Source organism: Platichthys flesus, chromosome 18 (assembly GCF_949316205.1).
Source record: "Platichthys flesus chromosome 18, fPlaFle2.1, whole genome shotgun sequence".
Lineage (NCBI taxonomy): Eukaryota > Metazoa > Chordata > Actinopteri > Pleuronectiformes > Pleuronectidae > Platichthys > Platichthys flesus.
This window is the reverse complement of record NC_084962.1, coordinates 19,668,615-19,686,042: the sequence shown is the minus strand read 5'-3', so window position 1 is coordinate 19,686,042 and position 17,428 is coordinate 19,668,615. Positions and strand designations below refer to the sequence as shown.

Below are 17,428 nucleotides of genomic sequence, written 5' to 3'. Positions count from 1 at the left end.
ATTGATCCTCACGTTCATGTTTGGATCTCAGAGGAATTAGGCATCTGAAGAGATGTTGTGTTTCTACTGTTCACCCCTGAGACTCCTGAAGGGTTTTGTGGACTCGAACCCTTCACCTCCCCCCTCCATCATAGTGTTGAGTAGATAATGAGTGAACTTTCACTGTTAGGTGAACTAACCCTTTAAGAAATAGTAGCGTGAATTTGGGGTTTTATTGTGAAGCTGCTCCCCGGAAACGCTGCGTGTGACCGGGTGTAACTTCACGGCTCCGGTCCCCACGCTGACTTCCACTCTCCCGGCGGCGCGTGTGGGACTCTCTCCCCCATCGTCCCGACCCACTCACCGGTCACTTCTCCCACTCACTCCCGGTCTTCTGTCTCCCCTGGTTCCCTCCGTCTCCAACTCTCTGCACCCGGAGAAACCTGCTCTTCATCCTCCTCTTTGGTTCACGCCTCCTCCTCCTCCTCTTCCTCCTCCTCGCGGCGTGAGCTTCACGTGGAGACCGGAGCTCGCCAGAGAACCGTCCGTCAGTTCCCGGGAAACTTCGCTAGCATCGTTAGCTCCGACCCGAACATGCCATGCTGATCCTGGAGGACGGGACCACGTTCCGGGGCCGCCCGTTCGGAGCCGACGTGTCCGTGTCCGGGGAAGTCGGTGAGTTCACTTCCCCTCGTTACGAACTTTACCGCCGCTGCTCGGGTTCAAACCCACCTGCGTGTGAGAGCTAACTTCACGGGTCAGAGGTCAACAGATCCACCTCCTCCATTCGGAAGCCTGCTCAGTCAGTGTGGGCTAAGCTAATGTTGTGGTTTCATATGCGTCACGTGGAGTTCGACCTCTTCATCAGGAGCTGGACCTTCATCTTCACGCTGCTCCACCTGCCAGGGGCGCGTCTAGCTGCTCTGGGGGCCCCCGGGGCCACCTTCTGCAATGTGTCTATACAACCAACCAGAGTTCAAATGCAACTCCCACTAGAAGAGAAACAGGCCTGCTTTAAACAGCTGGTAGTTTGTGCAGAAGACCTTCAAATGAACAAAGTACATTCACCATCTATATCTAAAATATGAATCAAAGTGATAACATGTAGACACTAGCTTAAATCGTATAGATCACACAAATGGAGCGACTCACTTATAATCTAGAGAAGCTTATTTTTTTTACACGATTCTACTTCAAACAAGAAACACACACATTCAACTGGACACACAACGTTCTTCGCTCTGGTCGTGCACTGATTGTGTTTGCGTGGTTAGTGTTTCAGACAGGCATGGTGGGCTACCCCGAGGCGCTGACCGACCCCTCCTACCACTGCCAGCTGCTGACCCTCACTTACCCCCTGGTGGGAAACTACGGGGTGCCGCCGGACGAGGATGGAGATTTCGGATTGAGCAAGGTGAGCGTCCGGTAAACGTTACTGTCAAATCGGAAAGAGTTGACGTCTGTATTTTGGATTTTGTTGAAACCTTCGAACTAACACCTCGTGGTGATGTGTGTTTTTCTCGCTCAGTGGTTCGAGTCGTCAAAGATCCACGCTGCAGGTCTGATCATCGGAGAGCTGTCGGACCGTCCCAGTCACTGGAGCTCGGTCAAGTCCCTGGACCAGTGGCTCAAGGAGCAAGGCATCCCCGGGATTCAAGGTCCGAACTCTCAAAACACAGCAGATAATAAAGTGTCACACACATTATAATGAGAAATGTGGAATTAGTATTAATCTTAGTTTGTTTTTAATTCAGAAACGGTGTAAAAGCAACTTTAAAAACAAATGAGAGGTGCACGTTACAGACTTTATAATATCACAGATAACGGGGTTAAGCATTCTTCTGCTCCACTGGTGATGGTTTTATGATCTGCGGATTATGGGATGGGTTTTGTTAGACCATATCTTCCATGTGCTCCAGGGATCGACACCCGCTGCCTGACCAAGAAGATCCGAGAGAAGGGCACCATGCTGGGGAAGCTGGTGGTGGACGGGACTCCAGAGGACACTATTCCCCTGGATAACCCCGACCACAGGAACCTGGTCCAGGAGGTGTCCATGAAGGTAGCAGCACAGACAGCTCTCTAATGGCCTTTTAAACTAAAACACCTTCTTGTGAATAACCTGAAGCCGTGCCTCTCTCAGGAGCCCCGAGTATTTAACCCCAGTGGCAGTCTGCGGATCACGGTGGTGGACTGTGGCATCAAGTACAACCAGATCCGCTGCCTGGCTGAGCGAGGAGCCCGGGTCACGGTGGTGCCCTGGGACCACCCGCTGGACAGCACAGGTCAGTGCCACCCTGCTCCTGCTGAGCGTCTCTGACATGATGAGGTGTTGGATCCATCTCCAGCTTTTCTTTCTTGTCGTTCTCTATAGAGTTTGATGGTTTGTTCGTCAGTAACGGTCCCGGGGATCCTCAGCTCTGTGAGGCCACGATCAGCAACCTGAGGAAGGTCGTGTGCGCCGACCGCCCCAAGCCCGTGTTCGGGATCTGTCTCGGACACCAGCTGCTCTCTCTGGTCATCGGAGCGAAGACGTACAAGATGAAGTCAGTAACACATATACACGACCCTATTAACCCTTTCAGGCCTGAGGTGCTGAATGAAAACACAGTTTGAAAACAACCACCCACAACGTGAATACCCAGCGTTTACAAAAAGGTTATTCTTTCAGCCTCGGAATCAGATAGAGACACAAAAACATCACTTAAACTTTTATCGTAAATCATTGACTTTTCCCTAAAGAAACAAACTCATCCGGGAGTTTTTAAGTGTTCAGTCACATCATGAAAACAATGACAAAGATGAAACTGTTCTCCCAGAGCCCGGAGCCCAGGAGCCTCTTCCAGCTCCTGTAGAAACACAGACAGTCACATCCCAATCTGTCTCTTTGGGAGAGCTGCGATGTGAAATGCAGATTTCTGCTGTTCTCAGCAGTCTGGGCTTCCCCCTGCTCGAGCAGCGTCGGACTGACTGTTATGAAAAAGACTAAACAAACAAGCCAAGACAGGAGGGCCGGCTCCTCGCTGTGGGTCTGAGAGGGTTTGTTCTGACTCGGCTGCTTTATCAGGCTCCGTGTGAAGGTCAGGGCGGGCAGGGAATGTTCCCAGTAGCCTGCTCCTGGAATTTTGTTGGCATCTGCAGCTGACAAAGGGACTGTGGGATCTGTCCAGTGAATTTCAAACACGGGGTTCAACCTCAAACACGACCAAATACACAAACACGTTGGTTTTCAGCTAAAAACTAGTTTGGTTTCACTTTTGTGATTCAGGTTTTTCTGATAAGTGTCTTTTTGTTAAAATTGTAGTTTTATTTAGTTTTTACAACAAATAATCCCTCCTGTGAATCGTTGCTGTATTGGTGATGAAGTAATACAAAGAACCAGCCATATTTGTGATGGTGGGACCATGAGCCGTGGTTCCTGACCCCACATGTTTGATTCCCTGCTCGTCCTTCAGGTACGGGAACCGAGGCCACAACCAGCCCTGCATCCACCACGGAACAGAACGCTGCTTCATCACCAGTCAGAATCACGGCTTCGCGGTCGACCCCGACACTCTGCCCGCGGACTGGGACGTCCTCTTCACCAACGCCAACGACCACACCAACGAGGGCATCGTCCACAACGTGCAGCCGCTGTTCAGGTAACGTGCTCAGAAACCGAGGCTGGAGGGGAAACAGAGTTTGTACCAGGACGGAGTCGTCGTTCACCTCGTGTGTGACTGAAATATGTGATTTTATTTAAATGTTTTCTCCAGTGTTCAGTTCCATCCGGAGCACATGGCTGGTCCCACGGATCTGGTGGGCTTGTTCGATGTCTTCCTCGACACCGTGAAGGACCACAAAGACGGCAGCGCCTCAAAAACAGGTAAAACAATTGACGTTTTTATTCTTTTATTTCCGTGTCTTATGTAGAGCAACTTTAAATTATAATTTTTCTTCAGTCAAGCAGCAGCTGGTGGATCACCTGACCTTCCCGGGTTCCCCGAAGCTGGAGGATGTGACCCGACCCAGGAAGGTCCTGATCCTGGGCTCTGGTGGTCTGTCCATCGGCCAGGCTGGAGAGTTTGACTACTCCGGCTCCCAGGTCTGTAGAAGAAGAAGAGAACAGTGCAGCCGTGTAACATGAGGAATCTGTGACTGTACAAGATGGAATCATGGTTATGAAGAAACGGACTCGAGGGGTGTTCCAGCTCATGTTTAGTTTTTCTTCCCAGGCAATCAAGGCTTTGAAGGAAGAGAACATCCAGACTGTGCTGATCAACCCCAACATCGCCACCGTCCAGACGTCCAAAGGCCTGGCGGACAAAGTCTACTTCCTGCCCATCACTGCAGACTACGTCACTCAGGTACGAGTCCCCTCTGTGATTTAATGAGCTTCCTGGTGTGGAGACACAAGGAGGTTGACATTTCTGTCACGTGAACTTCTGTTATATAATAAAAATGTGGATGTCAGAAGCAGCCAAACGAAACCAAACAACATTTCAACACTCAAGTCTTCACAAACAATCTCTCCATGTGTGTCTTCCCACAGGTGATAAAGAACGAGCGCCCTGACGGGGTCCTGTTGACCTTCGGAGGTCAGACGGCGCTGAACTGTGGCGTGGAGCTGACCAAGCTCGGAGTCCTGGAGAAGTACAATGTTAAAGTCCTGGGAACTCCAGTGTCCTCCATCGAGATGACCGAGGACAGGAAGGTCTTTGTGGAGAAAATGGAAGAGATCGGGGAACACGTCGCCCCCAGTGAGGCGGCGCTGTCTGTGGAGCAGGTGAGGAGATGTTTATCCAACACGCAGCCACGATCCTTCTCTTTCTACAGCGTCTGAATTCCACTCTGTCCCTCTGCCAGGCGGTGGCCGCTGCGGAGCGCCTCGGCTTCCCCGTCCTGGTCCGTGCAGCGTTCGCTCTCGGAGGTCTGGGCTCGGGCTTCGCCAACAACCGGGAGGAGCTGATCACTCTGGTGACGGCAGCCTTCGCACACACCTCCCAGGTCCTGGTGGACAAGTCCCTGAAAGGCTGGAAGGAGATCGAGTACGAGGTGGTCCGAGACGCCTACGACAACTGTGTCACCGTGAGTAAATCAGAAACTGGCGTTGACGGGTGATGGCGTCACTGTTGATAAGTTGAACAAGAGGTGTCCTGTGATATTTGACAGTATATGTGTGTCTGTGTTCAATCTTGTGTAACACAGGTGTGTAACATGGAGAACGTTGATCCTCTGGGCATCCACACCGGGGAGTCCATCGTGGTGGCGCCGAGTCAAACGCTGAACGACCACGAGTACAACATGCTGAGGAACACCGCCATCAAAGTCATCAGGCACCTCGGGATCGTGGGAGAGTGTAACATCCAGTACGCTCTCAACCCTGAATCAGAACAGGTACACACACACACACACACACACACACAGTCGATAAACTGGAAGATGAACATCTGCGGGGAGTTTCATTGCATTCGGCACAAACATTCTCAGGATTGACCTGATTAGTAGCTGGAGGTCAAAGGTCAAATGTCTGTGACCACACTCACACCTCTTTTATTTTCCTCGTTATTTTGAGACCGCCTCTCCAGCGTGGGCGTGTCCAGGTGCAACTTCAAGGTCGTGTTGCTTTAAATGTTGCCGCTGCTAAGAATTGCTGGGATGGTATTCTCTCCTTTCAAGGATGGTCACACACACACACACACAGACACACACAGAGATAGACACACATGCAAGCACACACACAAAGGGATACAGATACACACACACACACTCAAGCCTCTGTGTGTGTGTGTGATGTGTGTTGCAGTATTTCATCATCGAGGTGAATGCTCGTCTGTCCCGGAGTTCGGCCCTGGCCAGTAAAGCCACTGGTTATCCTCTGGCCTACGTAGCAGCCAAACTGGCCCTGGGGATCCCACTGCCGCAGCTCAAGTACGTTGTCATAGATCATCGAACTTCAACACTTTTGAAATACTGATAGGATTATTGTGTAAATAATAAAAAAAGGGCTTATTTGTTGCTTTTTTCCTGTATTTTTAATTCTCTGTTTGTGTCTTTCTGTAGAAATTCTGTCACCAACTCCACGACAGCAAACTTTGAGCCCAGTTTGGATTACTGTGTGGTGAAGGTGCCTCGCTGGGACCTCAGCAAGTTCCTCAGGGTTTCCACCACGATCGGCAGCTCCATGAAGAGTGTCGGTAAGAGCCGGTGAAAGAGTTCTCTGCTGTGGGGCTGGAAAGAGAAACGAGTATTTGAGATCCTCAACCTGCTGAAGATAACTGTGGCTCTGTCCAATAAGTTCTAAGCTTCAGTGGATATTGTGCAGGTCATTGTTTGGATCCTTTTCTCCACAGGGGAGGTGATGGCTATTGGCCGCAGCTTCGAGGAGGCCTTCCAGAAAGCTCTGAGGATGGTGGACGAGAACTGTGTCGGCTTCGACCACACAATCAAAGCTGTCTCTGAAACGGTAAAAAACTAAATAGAGCTTGTTTCTCTTCTCAAGTCGTCGTTCGACCTCTTGTCTTGAGTTCCTCCTCGAACCGGTTGTTCGATGATGTGATAATCCAAACAGGATTTAAGTGTTTCCTAATTTCCATGAACTGAAATCACGTCTGAGCAGGTTTTGGTCGCCTGCAGGCAAACAGTCGGTGAGGAGAGGAAAAGAAAATCATTGACATGCGTTGGCTCGTAGTTTATACAGCTGTTAATAGAGATCAGCCAAAAAGTATCACTGTGTTCAGCAATGTTGATTGTTCATTGAACACGTTCACTTTTATGAGAACGATGAACTGAACGCACCACAATTACAAATAATGAATTTGAACGGTGAACACGTTCATATTTCAGCGTCCTCACTTATAGACGACAGGAAACTTCTCTCTTTGTGTGTAACTTTATTAAAGTCCAGCGAACACGACACTTCTTGTTGTAACTCCGACACTCCTATCATCCACCACTGTGTTCTTCACTCCCCTTCCTCATTCACCCTTGACATACCAACTCATCAGCCAATGAGAGCCTGTCATGCCAGGTAACTCTCCAGCCATTGGTCTAGAACTGTCACTTGCCCCACCCCGACTGGTTCACTGACCCTCTGGAAATCTCAATACTTATTGACACGGTGTAGTTAGCTGAACATAAGTCATAACAAACACATAGCAGTCAAACAGAACATAAACCTAACTACCAGTCCGTTACAATATTATCTGAGGTCTAGCTAAAACGTTACGGAATGATTTCCTTCTCCTGAGGAGAGACGCTGTCTAAATCGAATGCTTTCACCATGTCGTTGCTCTGTGCCCGTGAAATGTCCGCGATGTAGCCTAACCTGAACCAAGTAACTCGACTTCGCACTACGTTACCCATGATTCATCGCACACACACACACACGTTGACCAAACAAGCAACGTATTCCAAGTGTTTTCTCCTCAGGCCAGTGTCTCGGATCCGAGCCGTAGTCTGGAGCTCGGCTCACTGGTTATCTTGGCTCGCTGTCTGGCCGGTGACCAGCCGTCCGGACCGCTCCATGAAGGAGGAGGAGGAGATGTTTCTTTACTTGGAATGCGGCCACTTTATTTCTCGGATATACAGCAGGAGCAACACTCGCATCCCCTCTAGGTGGTCCGCCACTTCTCGTTATAAACACACTTTTAGCGTCTCTTTCCACAATACCCAGGTGCACTACGTCACACACTACAAACTTTCCTTAAAGGGGCAGGCCCTACCTGCAACACAACAGCTCTGGCCTCTTACAAAAATGGCTCACTTTCCATCTTAAACTATGAAATGAACTGAACTATGAACTAGTTCAGAATTTAAATGGTGAACTATGAACGTGAACTATTCATATTTACTTGTGTGAACTGAACTTTGAACTAGTTCATGAGAGGTGTGAACTTGCACAGCACTGGTGGAGAAACGTTTGACTCCAGGTGTCTGATAGACGATGTCCTGCTCTCGCCCGTTCTGTCCACCAGGAGCTGCTGGTTCCCACCGACAAGCGCATCTTTGTGCTGGCGGCGGCGTTCAAAGACGGCTACACGGTGGACCAGCTGTACGAGCTCACCAAGATCGACCGCTGGTTCCTGTACAAGATGAAGAACATCGCCGACCACGAGCGCCTGCTGGAGACCTACAACCAGGTGAGGAGCCGGGAGAGAGGCAGGCGTCCTGGAGAAGCAGCAGAGTTTTACTCCTCTGTGACGTTTTGTTGATTTGGTCTTTGCCGTCTCTGCCAGGACGAGAGCACCATGCCTCCGGAGGCGATGCTGAAGGCCAAGCAGCTGGGGTTCTCCGACAAGCAGATCGCACTGGCTGTGCAGAGGTGGGTCGGGAACTCAGACAGTCTGTAGCTCAGCCGCAGCAGCACACGTTGTGTTATTTAGAATTTTGTGTAATTGTTACTGTTAACCTGAAACACTTATAATTATGTCTGTCTATGATTTGTACAACTGTTCACAAACCGGCTGAGCTTGATGGTTTCTTTTCCCCGCAGCACTGAGCTTGCCGTGAGGAAGCTGCGCCACGATTGGTCGATCATCCCTGTGGTGAAGCAGATCGACACGGTGGCTGCCGAGTGGCCGGCTTTCACGAACTACCTGTACCTGACCTACCACGGCACGGAGAACGACCTGACCTTCGAGGACCAGCACGTCATGGTGATCGGCTCGGGCGTGTACCGCATCGGCAGCAGCGTGGAGTTCGATTGGTGCGCGGTGGGCTGCATCACCGAGCTCCGGAAGGTACGTCCAGCTTGATCTCCTCCAATCAGAGCCAGGGCAGCTCTGCAGGATTTATTTGTTTGGCCGTTGAAGAACTTGAAAGTCAGATTATTCTTTTTGAAACGTACCTGGATGAATATTTAACCTTGTTGTTGTGTTTATTGCAGATGGGTTATAAGACCATCATGGTGAACTACAACCCTGAGACCGTCAGCACCGACTACGACATGTGTGACCGCCTCTACTTCGATGAAATCTCCTTTGAGGTAACACTCTTAGGAGAAGACTGCACCCAGTCACTTGTGTTCTTACCCCTGTGTAGATTGTGTATTTATGAGTGTGCACGTTCCAGGTGGTGATGGACATCTATGAGAGGGAGAACCCGGAGGGGGTGATCCTGTCGATGGGAGGCCAGCTGCCCAACAACATCGCCATGCCGCTGCACCGTCAGCTGTGCCGCATCCTGGGGACGTCGCCCGAGTTCATCGACAGCGCCGAGAACCGGTTCAAGTTCTCCAGGATGCTGGACACCATCGGCATCAGCCAGCCACAGTGGAAGGAGCTCTCTGACACTGAGGTACAGACGACTAGTTTTAAAATGATATATCTGGGATTTAGATTTAGGGACATCATTTTTCCTCCTCCTCTGTCTCCAGTCTGCTATGAAGTTCTGTGAGAAGGTGGGATATCCCTGCCTCGTCCGTCCGTCCTACGTTCTCAGCGGAGCGGCCATGAACGTGGCCTACGCTGACACCGACCTTGAGAAATACCTGTGTAACGCCATGGCTGTGTCCAAGGAGCACCCTGTCGTCATCTCCAAGTTCATACAGGAAGCTAAGGTTTGGAAAGAATCAGATAGAAATACAAAACGATAGATATGTTTAGATGCGTCTGTTACATTTGATTTATTTTTTTCGTTTTCCAGGAGATCGATGTGGACGCGGTAGCGTGCGACGGGGTCGTGATGGCCATCGCGGTGTCTGAACATGTGGAGAACGCCGGCGTTCACTCGGGCGATGCCACCCTGGTGACGCCGCCTCAGGACATCAACCAGAAGACCATGGAGAGGATCAAGATCATCGTCCACGCCATCGGCCAGGAGCTGCAGGTCACCGGGCCCTTCAACCTGCAGCTGATCGCCAAGGTGAGAAACTGTCCTGCAGTAGTTTGCCCTGTGACCCAGCAGAGGGCGCTCCCCATCAGCTTGAGGCTGAATACCAGTGAGGTAAACCAGTGAAGCTGCTGCACAGATTTGAATAAACTCAAATTAATTGTTTGTCAAGTCAAATTCATTCGAACTTGAGTTTTAGAAGAAGTGAGTCGTTGTTGGTGACGCAACTCTATAACACAACGTTTGTGAGATGATATCATGATGCTGAAGATTCTTTGTGTTGAAGTTGTAAAATTGTTTAATTAAATGGTTTTATTACCTCCGTGACCAGAATAGTTATATTGTGAATATTTATATAACAAACCCTGAATGATAAAAGCTGTTTGTTGGTTTAAAAAGTACTTTGAGTTGTTTTGTGTGTGAGTTTTCCAGCTTCGTTGTAACACGGGTATATTGGCAGTAGTAAAACTTTCCTCATCGGTACTTGTATCTGAGCATGAACTGGATTATAACCAGTTGTCCCTCCTGTAACAGGACGACCAGCTGAAGGTGATCGAGTGCAACGTGCGGGTGTCCCGCTCCTTCCCGTTCGTGTCCAAGACCCTGGGCGTGGACCTGGTGGCCCTGGCCACACGTCTCATCATGGGGGAGGACATGGAGCCCGTGGGCCTGATGAGAGGGAAGGGGATCGTGGGAGTGAAGGTGACTGAGTCAGGAGTCGGTCAGAGAAAGAGCCCGTCGTGTTTCCCTCCTAACGCCCTGTCCCGTGTTCTCCAGGTTCCTCAGTTCTCGTTCTCTCGGCTGGCCGGAGCCGACGTGGTGCTCGGCGTGGAGATGACCAGCACCGGAGAGGTCGCCTGTTTTGGGGAGAACCGATACGAGGCGTACCTCAAAGCCATGCTCTCCACGGGCTTCGTGATCCCCAAGAAGAACATCCTGCTCTCCATCGGCAGCTATAAGGTACTTGTGATGGTTGTGTGACTTCTCAGATGGGAACACTGTGATCCAGATTAGATTAGATTGGATTAGCTCGGTGATGGATTATGATTTCTTATTTCGTGGTAATTTGACATCAGTTGAAGCTGTTTCATGTTTCAGGTCCAGTTTTTACTAACGTAGTTTCTGAATGATTTGTGTGATCGTAGAACAAGAGCGAGCTGCTGCCCACCGTGCAGGCGCTGGAGTCTCTGGGTTACGACCTGTACGCCAGCCTGGGCACCGCGGACTTCTACACCGAGCACGGAGTCAAGGTGACGATCACAGTAAAAGGAAATCAGAGTTGTTGGCTCCAGATTAACAGATCAACAGCTCGATTCACATTGTACTTGCTGTTTAAAGAGCATTTTAATCTCGATGGTACAAATCCCAAACTCTGTCTCTGATTCCCAGCTTTAAAAGCACATGATGCTCATCAGTGACCCTTCTGTTCCTCTGCAGGTGATGGCGGTGGACTGGCCGTTCGAGGAGGAGGAGAGCGATTGTCCCACTAAAGAGAAGCAGCGCAGCATCATGAACTACCTGGAGAACCACCACTTCGACCTGGTCATCAACCTCTCCATGAGGAACAGCGGAGGCCGGCGCCTCTCCTCCTTCGTCACCAAAGGCTACAGGACCAGACGCATGGCCATCGACTACTCCGTCCCGCTCATCATCGACATCAAGTGCACGAAGCTCTTTGTTCAGGTCGGTTCTCTCGTTTCAACCCTTTAATCTCGTGGCACAGTTCTTCAAGTGATCAGTACAGTCAGAGTAAAGATGATTTGTGGATGTGCTGCAGGCTCTTCGTCAGATCGGCCCAACTCCACCGGTGAAGACGCACATCGACAGCATGGCGTCCCAGACGCTGGTCCGTCTCCCCGGTGAGTCACGGGCTCACGTCCTCCTTCTCTCATGAGACGAGTCAGAAACAGTGAACCACGTGTTGTGTGATTGATCCTCAGGTCTGATCGACGTGCACGTTCACCTGCGTGAGCCCGGTGCCACCCACAAGGAGGACTTCTCCTCCGGGACGGCAGCCGCTCTGGCAGGAGGCGTGACCATGGTGTGTGCGATGCCCAACACGTCCCCGGCCGTCACGGACGCCAGCACTCTGGCTCTGGTGCAGAAGGTACGAGGTCGCGTGAGGATGACCCCTGAGTTTCCCTCTGTTCTGAATCTGTGTGTGACTGATGTGAACCGTTGTGTTGTGTTGTCAGCTTGCCAAAGCCGGCTGCCGGTGTGACTACGCCCTGTACCTGGGCGCGGCCTCAGACAACGCTGCGGTGCTGCCGTCCATCGCCAGCCAGGCGGTCGGTCTGAAGATGTACCTGAACGACACGTACTCCACCCTCAAGATGGACAACGTGTCCCTCTGGATGGAGGTACGCTGAGAGACACCGCAGCGCAGTCTAGTGGCCGACAGAGGAACTGCATCCACAGGTTTGTCTCGGGTAGAAACTCACTGTGTGGTTTTGTTTGCAGCACTTTGAGAAGTGGCCCAAGCAGATGCCCATCGTGGCTCACGCCGAGAAGCAGACGGTCGCTGCCATCCTGATGGTGGCTCAGCTCTACCAGCGCCCGGTGCACATCTGCCACATCGCCAAGAAGGAGGAGGTAACGACTGTGGACTGTGCACAAAAGAGAATATTAGTCTTATTTGGAGTTATGTTATGGTGCTCAGAGTATTTCCTACTTGTCACGACCTAGTTTCTTATGAGGACTGATATATGATTGATTCCCTCTTCCTGTCAGATCCTGATCATCCGAGCGGCCAAGCAGAAGGGCATCCAGGTCACGTGTGAGGTGGCGCCTCATCACCTCTTCCTGTGTGAGGACCACGTGCTGGACATCGGTGATGGTCGTGCGCAGGTCCGCCCCATGCTGGGAACCCGGGAGGACATGGAGGCGCTCTGGGAAAACCTGGACATCATCGACTGCTTCGCCACAGACCACGGTGAGTCGCCGCTGACCACACGTCCAGGTGTGAGTCCAGGGGAAGGCTGGATTGTGTTGTCGTCTTTAAAGTGATCTGCTTCATCAGGAGAGAACATGTGATGATGTGTGTTTATGATGCGTTGTTAGCGCCTCACTCTGTCGAGGAGAAGAACAGCGAGCGTCCTCCTCCTGGTTACCCCGGCCTGGAGACCATGCTGCCGCTGCTGCTCACCGCGGTCAGCGATGGACGCCTGACTCTGGACGACATCATCAGACGACTCTATGAGAACCCACGCAAGATCTTTAACCTGCCGGTCCAAGAAAACACCTACGTAGAGGTACACACAAACAATCACCACAATAACGACAATAATTCAGACGATTTAATTTGGGAGACACAAACAAATGATGTTCAAACTTGTGTTTGTTTGCTTTCAGGTGGACCTGGAGCACGAGTGGGTGATTCCTCCGTCCATGCAGTTCACCAAGTCCAAGTGGACTCCGTTCCAGGGTCTGAAGGTGAAGGGTAAAGTCCGCCGGGTGGTTCTGAGAGGAGAGGTGGCCTACATCGACGGGCAGGTCAGCATCCAGGCACCACATCCCACAAACACACACATCAGGACCACCAAGTTCCCCGGGAACTCGTCCCTTGGTTTTTACATAATCCTGTTTTCTAACTCTCTCTCTCAGGTGTTGGTGGCTCCAGGTTACGGTGAAGATGTGAAGACGTGGCCCGCGGCCGCCATCATCCCCCCCGAGCCGGTTAAAGAAGCTCCTATGGTATGAACAGTGGATAAAATCATATTCCAGCAGACGTCCGGCGCTCGTCTTGGATGCATTGATTCTAAATGAATTGTGTTTCCTGTGTTTCCTGTTCTTCAGACTCCAGAGCACACTCGTCCCACTCCTCCTCGTGAAGGACCAATCAGAACCCGGGCGGCGAGCCCCCGGCGCGGCACAGGGGACGGCCGCTACCTGCTGCCACCGCGCACCCACCGCGCCTCTGATCCCGGGCTACCTCTGGGTACCGCCTCACTGTGACCCTCCGTCTCACATGTGTAATCTGGAGTTTTATTAATGTAGCTTAGAGAAATAATTGTTGCCCTGTGTTGTTGTGTAGAGATGATGATGATGCTTCCTCCAGCCGTGGTGGCGGACGGCTACAGCCACCCCCCCCCTCTGTCCCGGCTGCTCTCCCCTCAGCCGGGTCCCGGTCAGATACTGGCTGGGGCGGCGTCCCACTTCCAGACGTCTCCGTTCCTGCACCCGCTGATCGGCCAGCACGTCCTGTCTGTGCGGCAGTTCAGCAAAGAACAGGTACACACACAAGTTGTGTTCGTTTACAAACTCACAAACAGTGTCTAACGTGCAAGAGGCTTTTGAGTTGATGGTTTTTTTTGGTTGTGTTTCAGATCTCACACCTTTTCAACGTCGCCCACACTTTGCGTATGATGGTCCAGAAGGAGCGAAGCCTGGACATCCTGAAGGTGCGTTGTGTTGCTTTCTAATTACAAACGCACAAACCTGCACGTCATGGAAAACATGGAGCGAGACAACATCTTAAGTTAAAGCAACACAACCAGCAGCTTGATTAAAAAGAGCTGATGTTGGAAGTGTGGAGCTGAACTGTAGATGAGTTAAAATCACTCACTGCCACGGTTCCCACAGCTCAATGACTTCTTGTTGATCTCCAGGGGAAGGTGATGGCGTCCATGTTCTACGAGGTCAGCACTCGCACCAGCTCCTCCTTCGCCGCGGCCATGCAGCGTCTCGGCGGCTCCGTCGTCCACTTCGGTGAATCCACCTCGTCCACGCAGAAAGGAGAATCTCTGGCCGACTCGGTTCAGACCATGAGCTGCTACGCCGACGTGCTGGTGCTCCGTCACCCGACGCCTGGAGCTGTGGAGGTGGGTTCAGCGTGTTCCTCACAGCTTCAGTGACTCAGTTCTTTTCAGTGGTGTCTCTTCTTGTGACTCCTCTCGCTCTGTGGCCCTCAGAGCGCAGCCCGCCACTGCCGTAAACCAGTGATCAACGCTGGAGACGGCGTCGGGGAGCATCCGACCCAGGCCCTGCTGGACGTGTTCACCATCAGAGAGGAGCTGGGCACAGTCAACGGCATGACGGTGAGGATCCTGCAGGGTTCGAAGCCTGATCCTCACAGAAATACTGACCTGGAACCAGCTTTTCTCTAGAAAACTCATCATAAATGTTTCCTCTCAGATAACTATGGTCGGGGATCTGAAACACGGCCGCACGGTTCATTCCCTGGCCAAACTGCTGACCCAGTACCGCATCACTCTGCGCTACGTGGCGCCCAAGAACCTCCACATGCCGGCAGAGATCATCAGCTACGTGGCCTCCAAGGGCATCAAACAGGTGGGGGGGGCAGTGTACACATGCACACAATAATAAGAGATCAAAAATCTAAATCTCTAGGTTGCAGGGATTTGTTATCTGAGTTTGACAAACGACACAAACTAAACGGATGATGTGTGTTTGTCCCGGTTTGCAGGAGGAGTTTGAGAGCATTGAAGAAGCTCTGCCTGAGACCGACGTGCTCTACATGACGAGGATCCAGAAGGAGAGGTTCGCCTCCGAGGAGGAGTACAAGGCCGTGAGTAACCTCTGCTTCATTCCACTCTTCAGAGGAGAGAGAGATCAAAGGGTCTGGACGTGTCTTTTGAATAACTGTTGCTTTTCAAACCCACAATTGGCCTCATGGAGGAACATGTTTGTGTTCATATCCAAACTGTCTCTGTATGAACATGACTCGTCAGATTCAATACACACTATCTTCTCTTCTCACAGTGTTTCGGTCAGTTCATCCTCACTCCTCACATCATGACTGTGGCCAAGAGGAAGATGGTGGTGATGCATCCGCTGCCCAGAGTCAATGAAATCAGGTAAAACACCACGAGACCTCGTTTCACAGTTGTGGTGATTTTTCAAACTTTACCGTATATTTATAGATTAAAAACAATGTGTTTAACTCAGATGTTTCAAGCCCTCAACAGGCCCCACAAGAGATTAGATGGTAGATTATTTTACTGCTTTCTCCATTTGATTCTTATTTTTCCTTCCTTGATTTCCTTCCCCTTAGTGCCGAAGTGGACACGGACCCGAGAGCAGCCTATTTCCGCCAGGCGGAGAACGGCATGTACATCCGAATGGCCCTGCTGGCCACCGTACTGGGCAGATAGAATCCACGTGGTGATGAGTGTTAGAACCTTCATGTTGATCCCTGAAATTAACACAATCGACAGCACAGTGTTTGTCAGCTGATTTTAAATCTGTAACACAACGCTGCTTTTCTCCAGTTATCTTTAGGTCAACTGTAAAATTACCATATATTTTTCAGCAACTGTTTTTTATATATATCTTCAGACAAATTAAGCATTATCCCAAAACTTCTTTAAAGTCTTATTTTTTTGTTTTTTTGTTTGATAACGACGGTTAAAAGATTATAGAGTGATTGTTTATCAGTGAGAGAAGAAGAAGAAGAAGAAGCTGCTTGGAGGAGAACTGGAGGCATTGAAATCTGAAATATCGTCTAAAGATGTTTATGAAATGAATCTTCTGGCTGCTCCGTTAAAGACTCGACTGTAGGTGACTTCAAAGGGACCAGCTCGCACACTAAAAAGGGAGATTGTAGCATTAAATAGGGATAAGGTACGCTCTGTCACTTCTTTTTGTATGAATTGTGTCTTTCCTTATGTGTAGAAATAACTGGAGGTGGATACGCACACATGTCTCACAGGTTGAGGGGTATTCGTCTTTTTTTAAAATCCAAATGGGACGTCGGGAACGTGTTGGTGAATGACTGTATCATGTGGAGAAATAAATAATAAAAGGACAATTTTCCCATTTGTAGTTTATTCTTTTTTTTAATGTTATAGGAATCATCATGACACATTATGATGTTAGGAAAATTAAATGTTGTGTTGGGTTTGAGCATTAGACTGGAAACGGGTCCAGCTTAAGGTGTGAGTTGTGTAATATTACTTTACTTTAGCATTATTTAAAAGATGATTAAATATATCGACAAACAAATGGGAAGTAAACCAAGAATATAAATGAGACTATTAAATTAAACTTCATAAACAAAATGTGGGCTTTTAATTTCAGCTGTAGAAATACAAAGAGTGAAAATGATGGACTTTGACTCTGGTTTAACTCTTAACTGCAAAATTCATTGTACGTGCACCCCAGTGATCCAATGACTGCACATGTTAATATTTTTCTATATTTAAAAAAAGTAAAGTGTTGCACGTTACTTAATACTTAGAGATGCCTGTTTAACTCTTGCTGCTGTAACACTGCAAAATTATTATCTTAAAAATAACTAAATATTAGATTAAATACATAAATGAAATCGTTATTAAGCTGAAATGTGACGATAATTGTGTAAAACTTTTTCGCAGCTGATGAGACGTTCACGGACCCAGATTCAATAATAAAACCCTGCTCTTTATTTCCTGTATTTTCGTGTTGTTTAACATCCTGTAGAGAATCACATGCTTTCTGTTATAATTCCGGGAATTGATGTCTAAATGAAACATAAAAAAGAATTACACGTTTGTTTTTGTTTTGTTCCATAATCAGCTTTAACATGAATAATCAGGGAACTGGACGATGAACCAGGGACGTAAATAAAAAACATGTGATTCCAGGATCTGCTCTTTGGACCGAGAGTTGGATTTTTGGGGGAAACCTTGAAAGCACCGCG

The 17,428-nt window shown here is 49.6% G+C and overlaps 1 protein-coding gene across 1 annotated transcript; it reads left to right on the top strand.

Moving 5' to 3' along the window:
* The first annotated feature begins 134 nt into the window (after nucleotides 1-134).
* cad (carbamoyl-phosphate synthetase 2, aspartate transcarbamylase, and dihydroorotase) lies at nucleotides 135-16,568 on the top strand. Its single transcript, XM_062411041.1, has 44 exons — nucleotides 135-654; nucleotides 1,254-1,393; nucleotides 1,508-1,637; nucleotides 1,899-2,041; nucleotides 2,123-2,264; nucleotides 2,354-2,525; nucleotides 3,435-3,620; nucleotides 3,735-3,844; nucleotides 3,921-4,063; nucleotides 4,194-4,325; nucleotides 4,511-4,744; nucleotides 4,825-5,046; nucleotides 5,167-5,355; nucleotides 5,765-5,889; nucleotides 6,022-6,155; nucleotides 6,312-6,424; nucleotides 7,935-8,099; nucleotides 8,196-8,281; nucleotides 8,453-8,699; nucleotides 8,846-8,944; nucleotides 9,031-9,255; nucleotides 9,335-9,517; nucleotides 9,604-9,822; nucleotides 10,324-10,491; nucleotides 10,567-10,749; nucleotides 10,935-11,039; nucleotides 11,227-11,472; nucleotides 11,567-11,648; nucleotides 11,730-11,896; nucleotides 11,985-12,149; nucleotides 12,250-12,381; nucleotides 12,520-12,721; nucleotides 12,850-13,040; nucleotides 13,141-13,281; nucleotides 13,393-13,482; nucleotides 13,585-13,726; nucleotides 13,823-14,019; nucleotides 14,115-14,189; nucleotides 14,397-14,609; nucleotides 14,700-14,825; nucleotides 14,923-15,078; nucleotides 15,215-15,316; nucleotides 15,511-15,605; nucleotides 15,803-16,568. Exons 1-44 carry the CDS (start codon nucleotides 579-581, stop codon nucleotides 15,900-15,902), a joined length of 6,693 nt encoding a protein of 2,230 aa, XP_062267025.1. The 5' UTR covers nucleotides 135-578; the 3' UTR covers nucleotides 15,903-16,568.
* The last annotated feature ends 860 nt before the right edge of the window (nucleotides 16,569-17,428 follow it).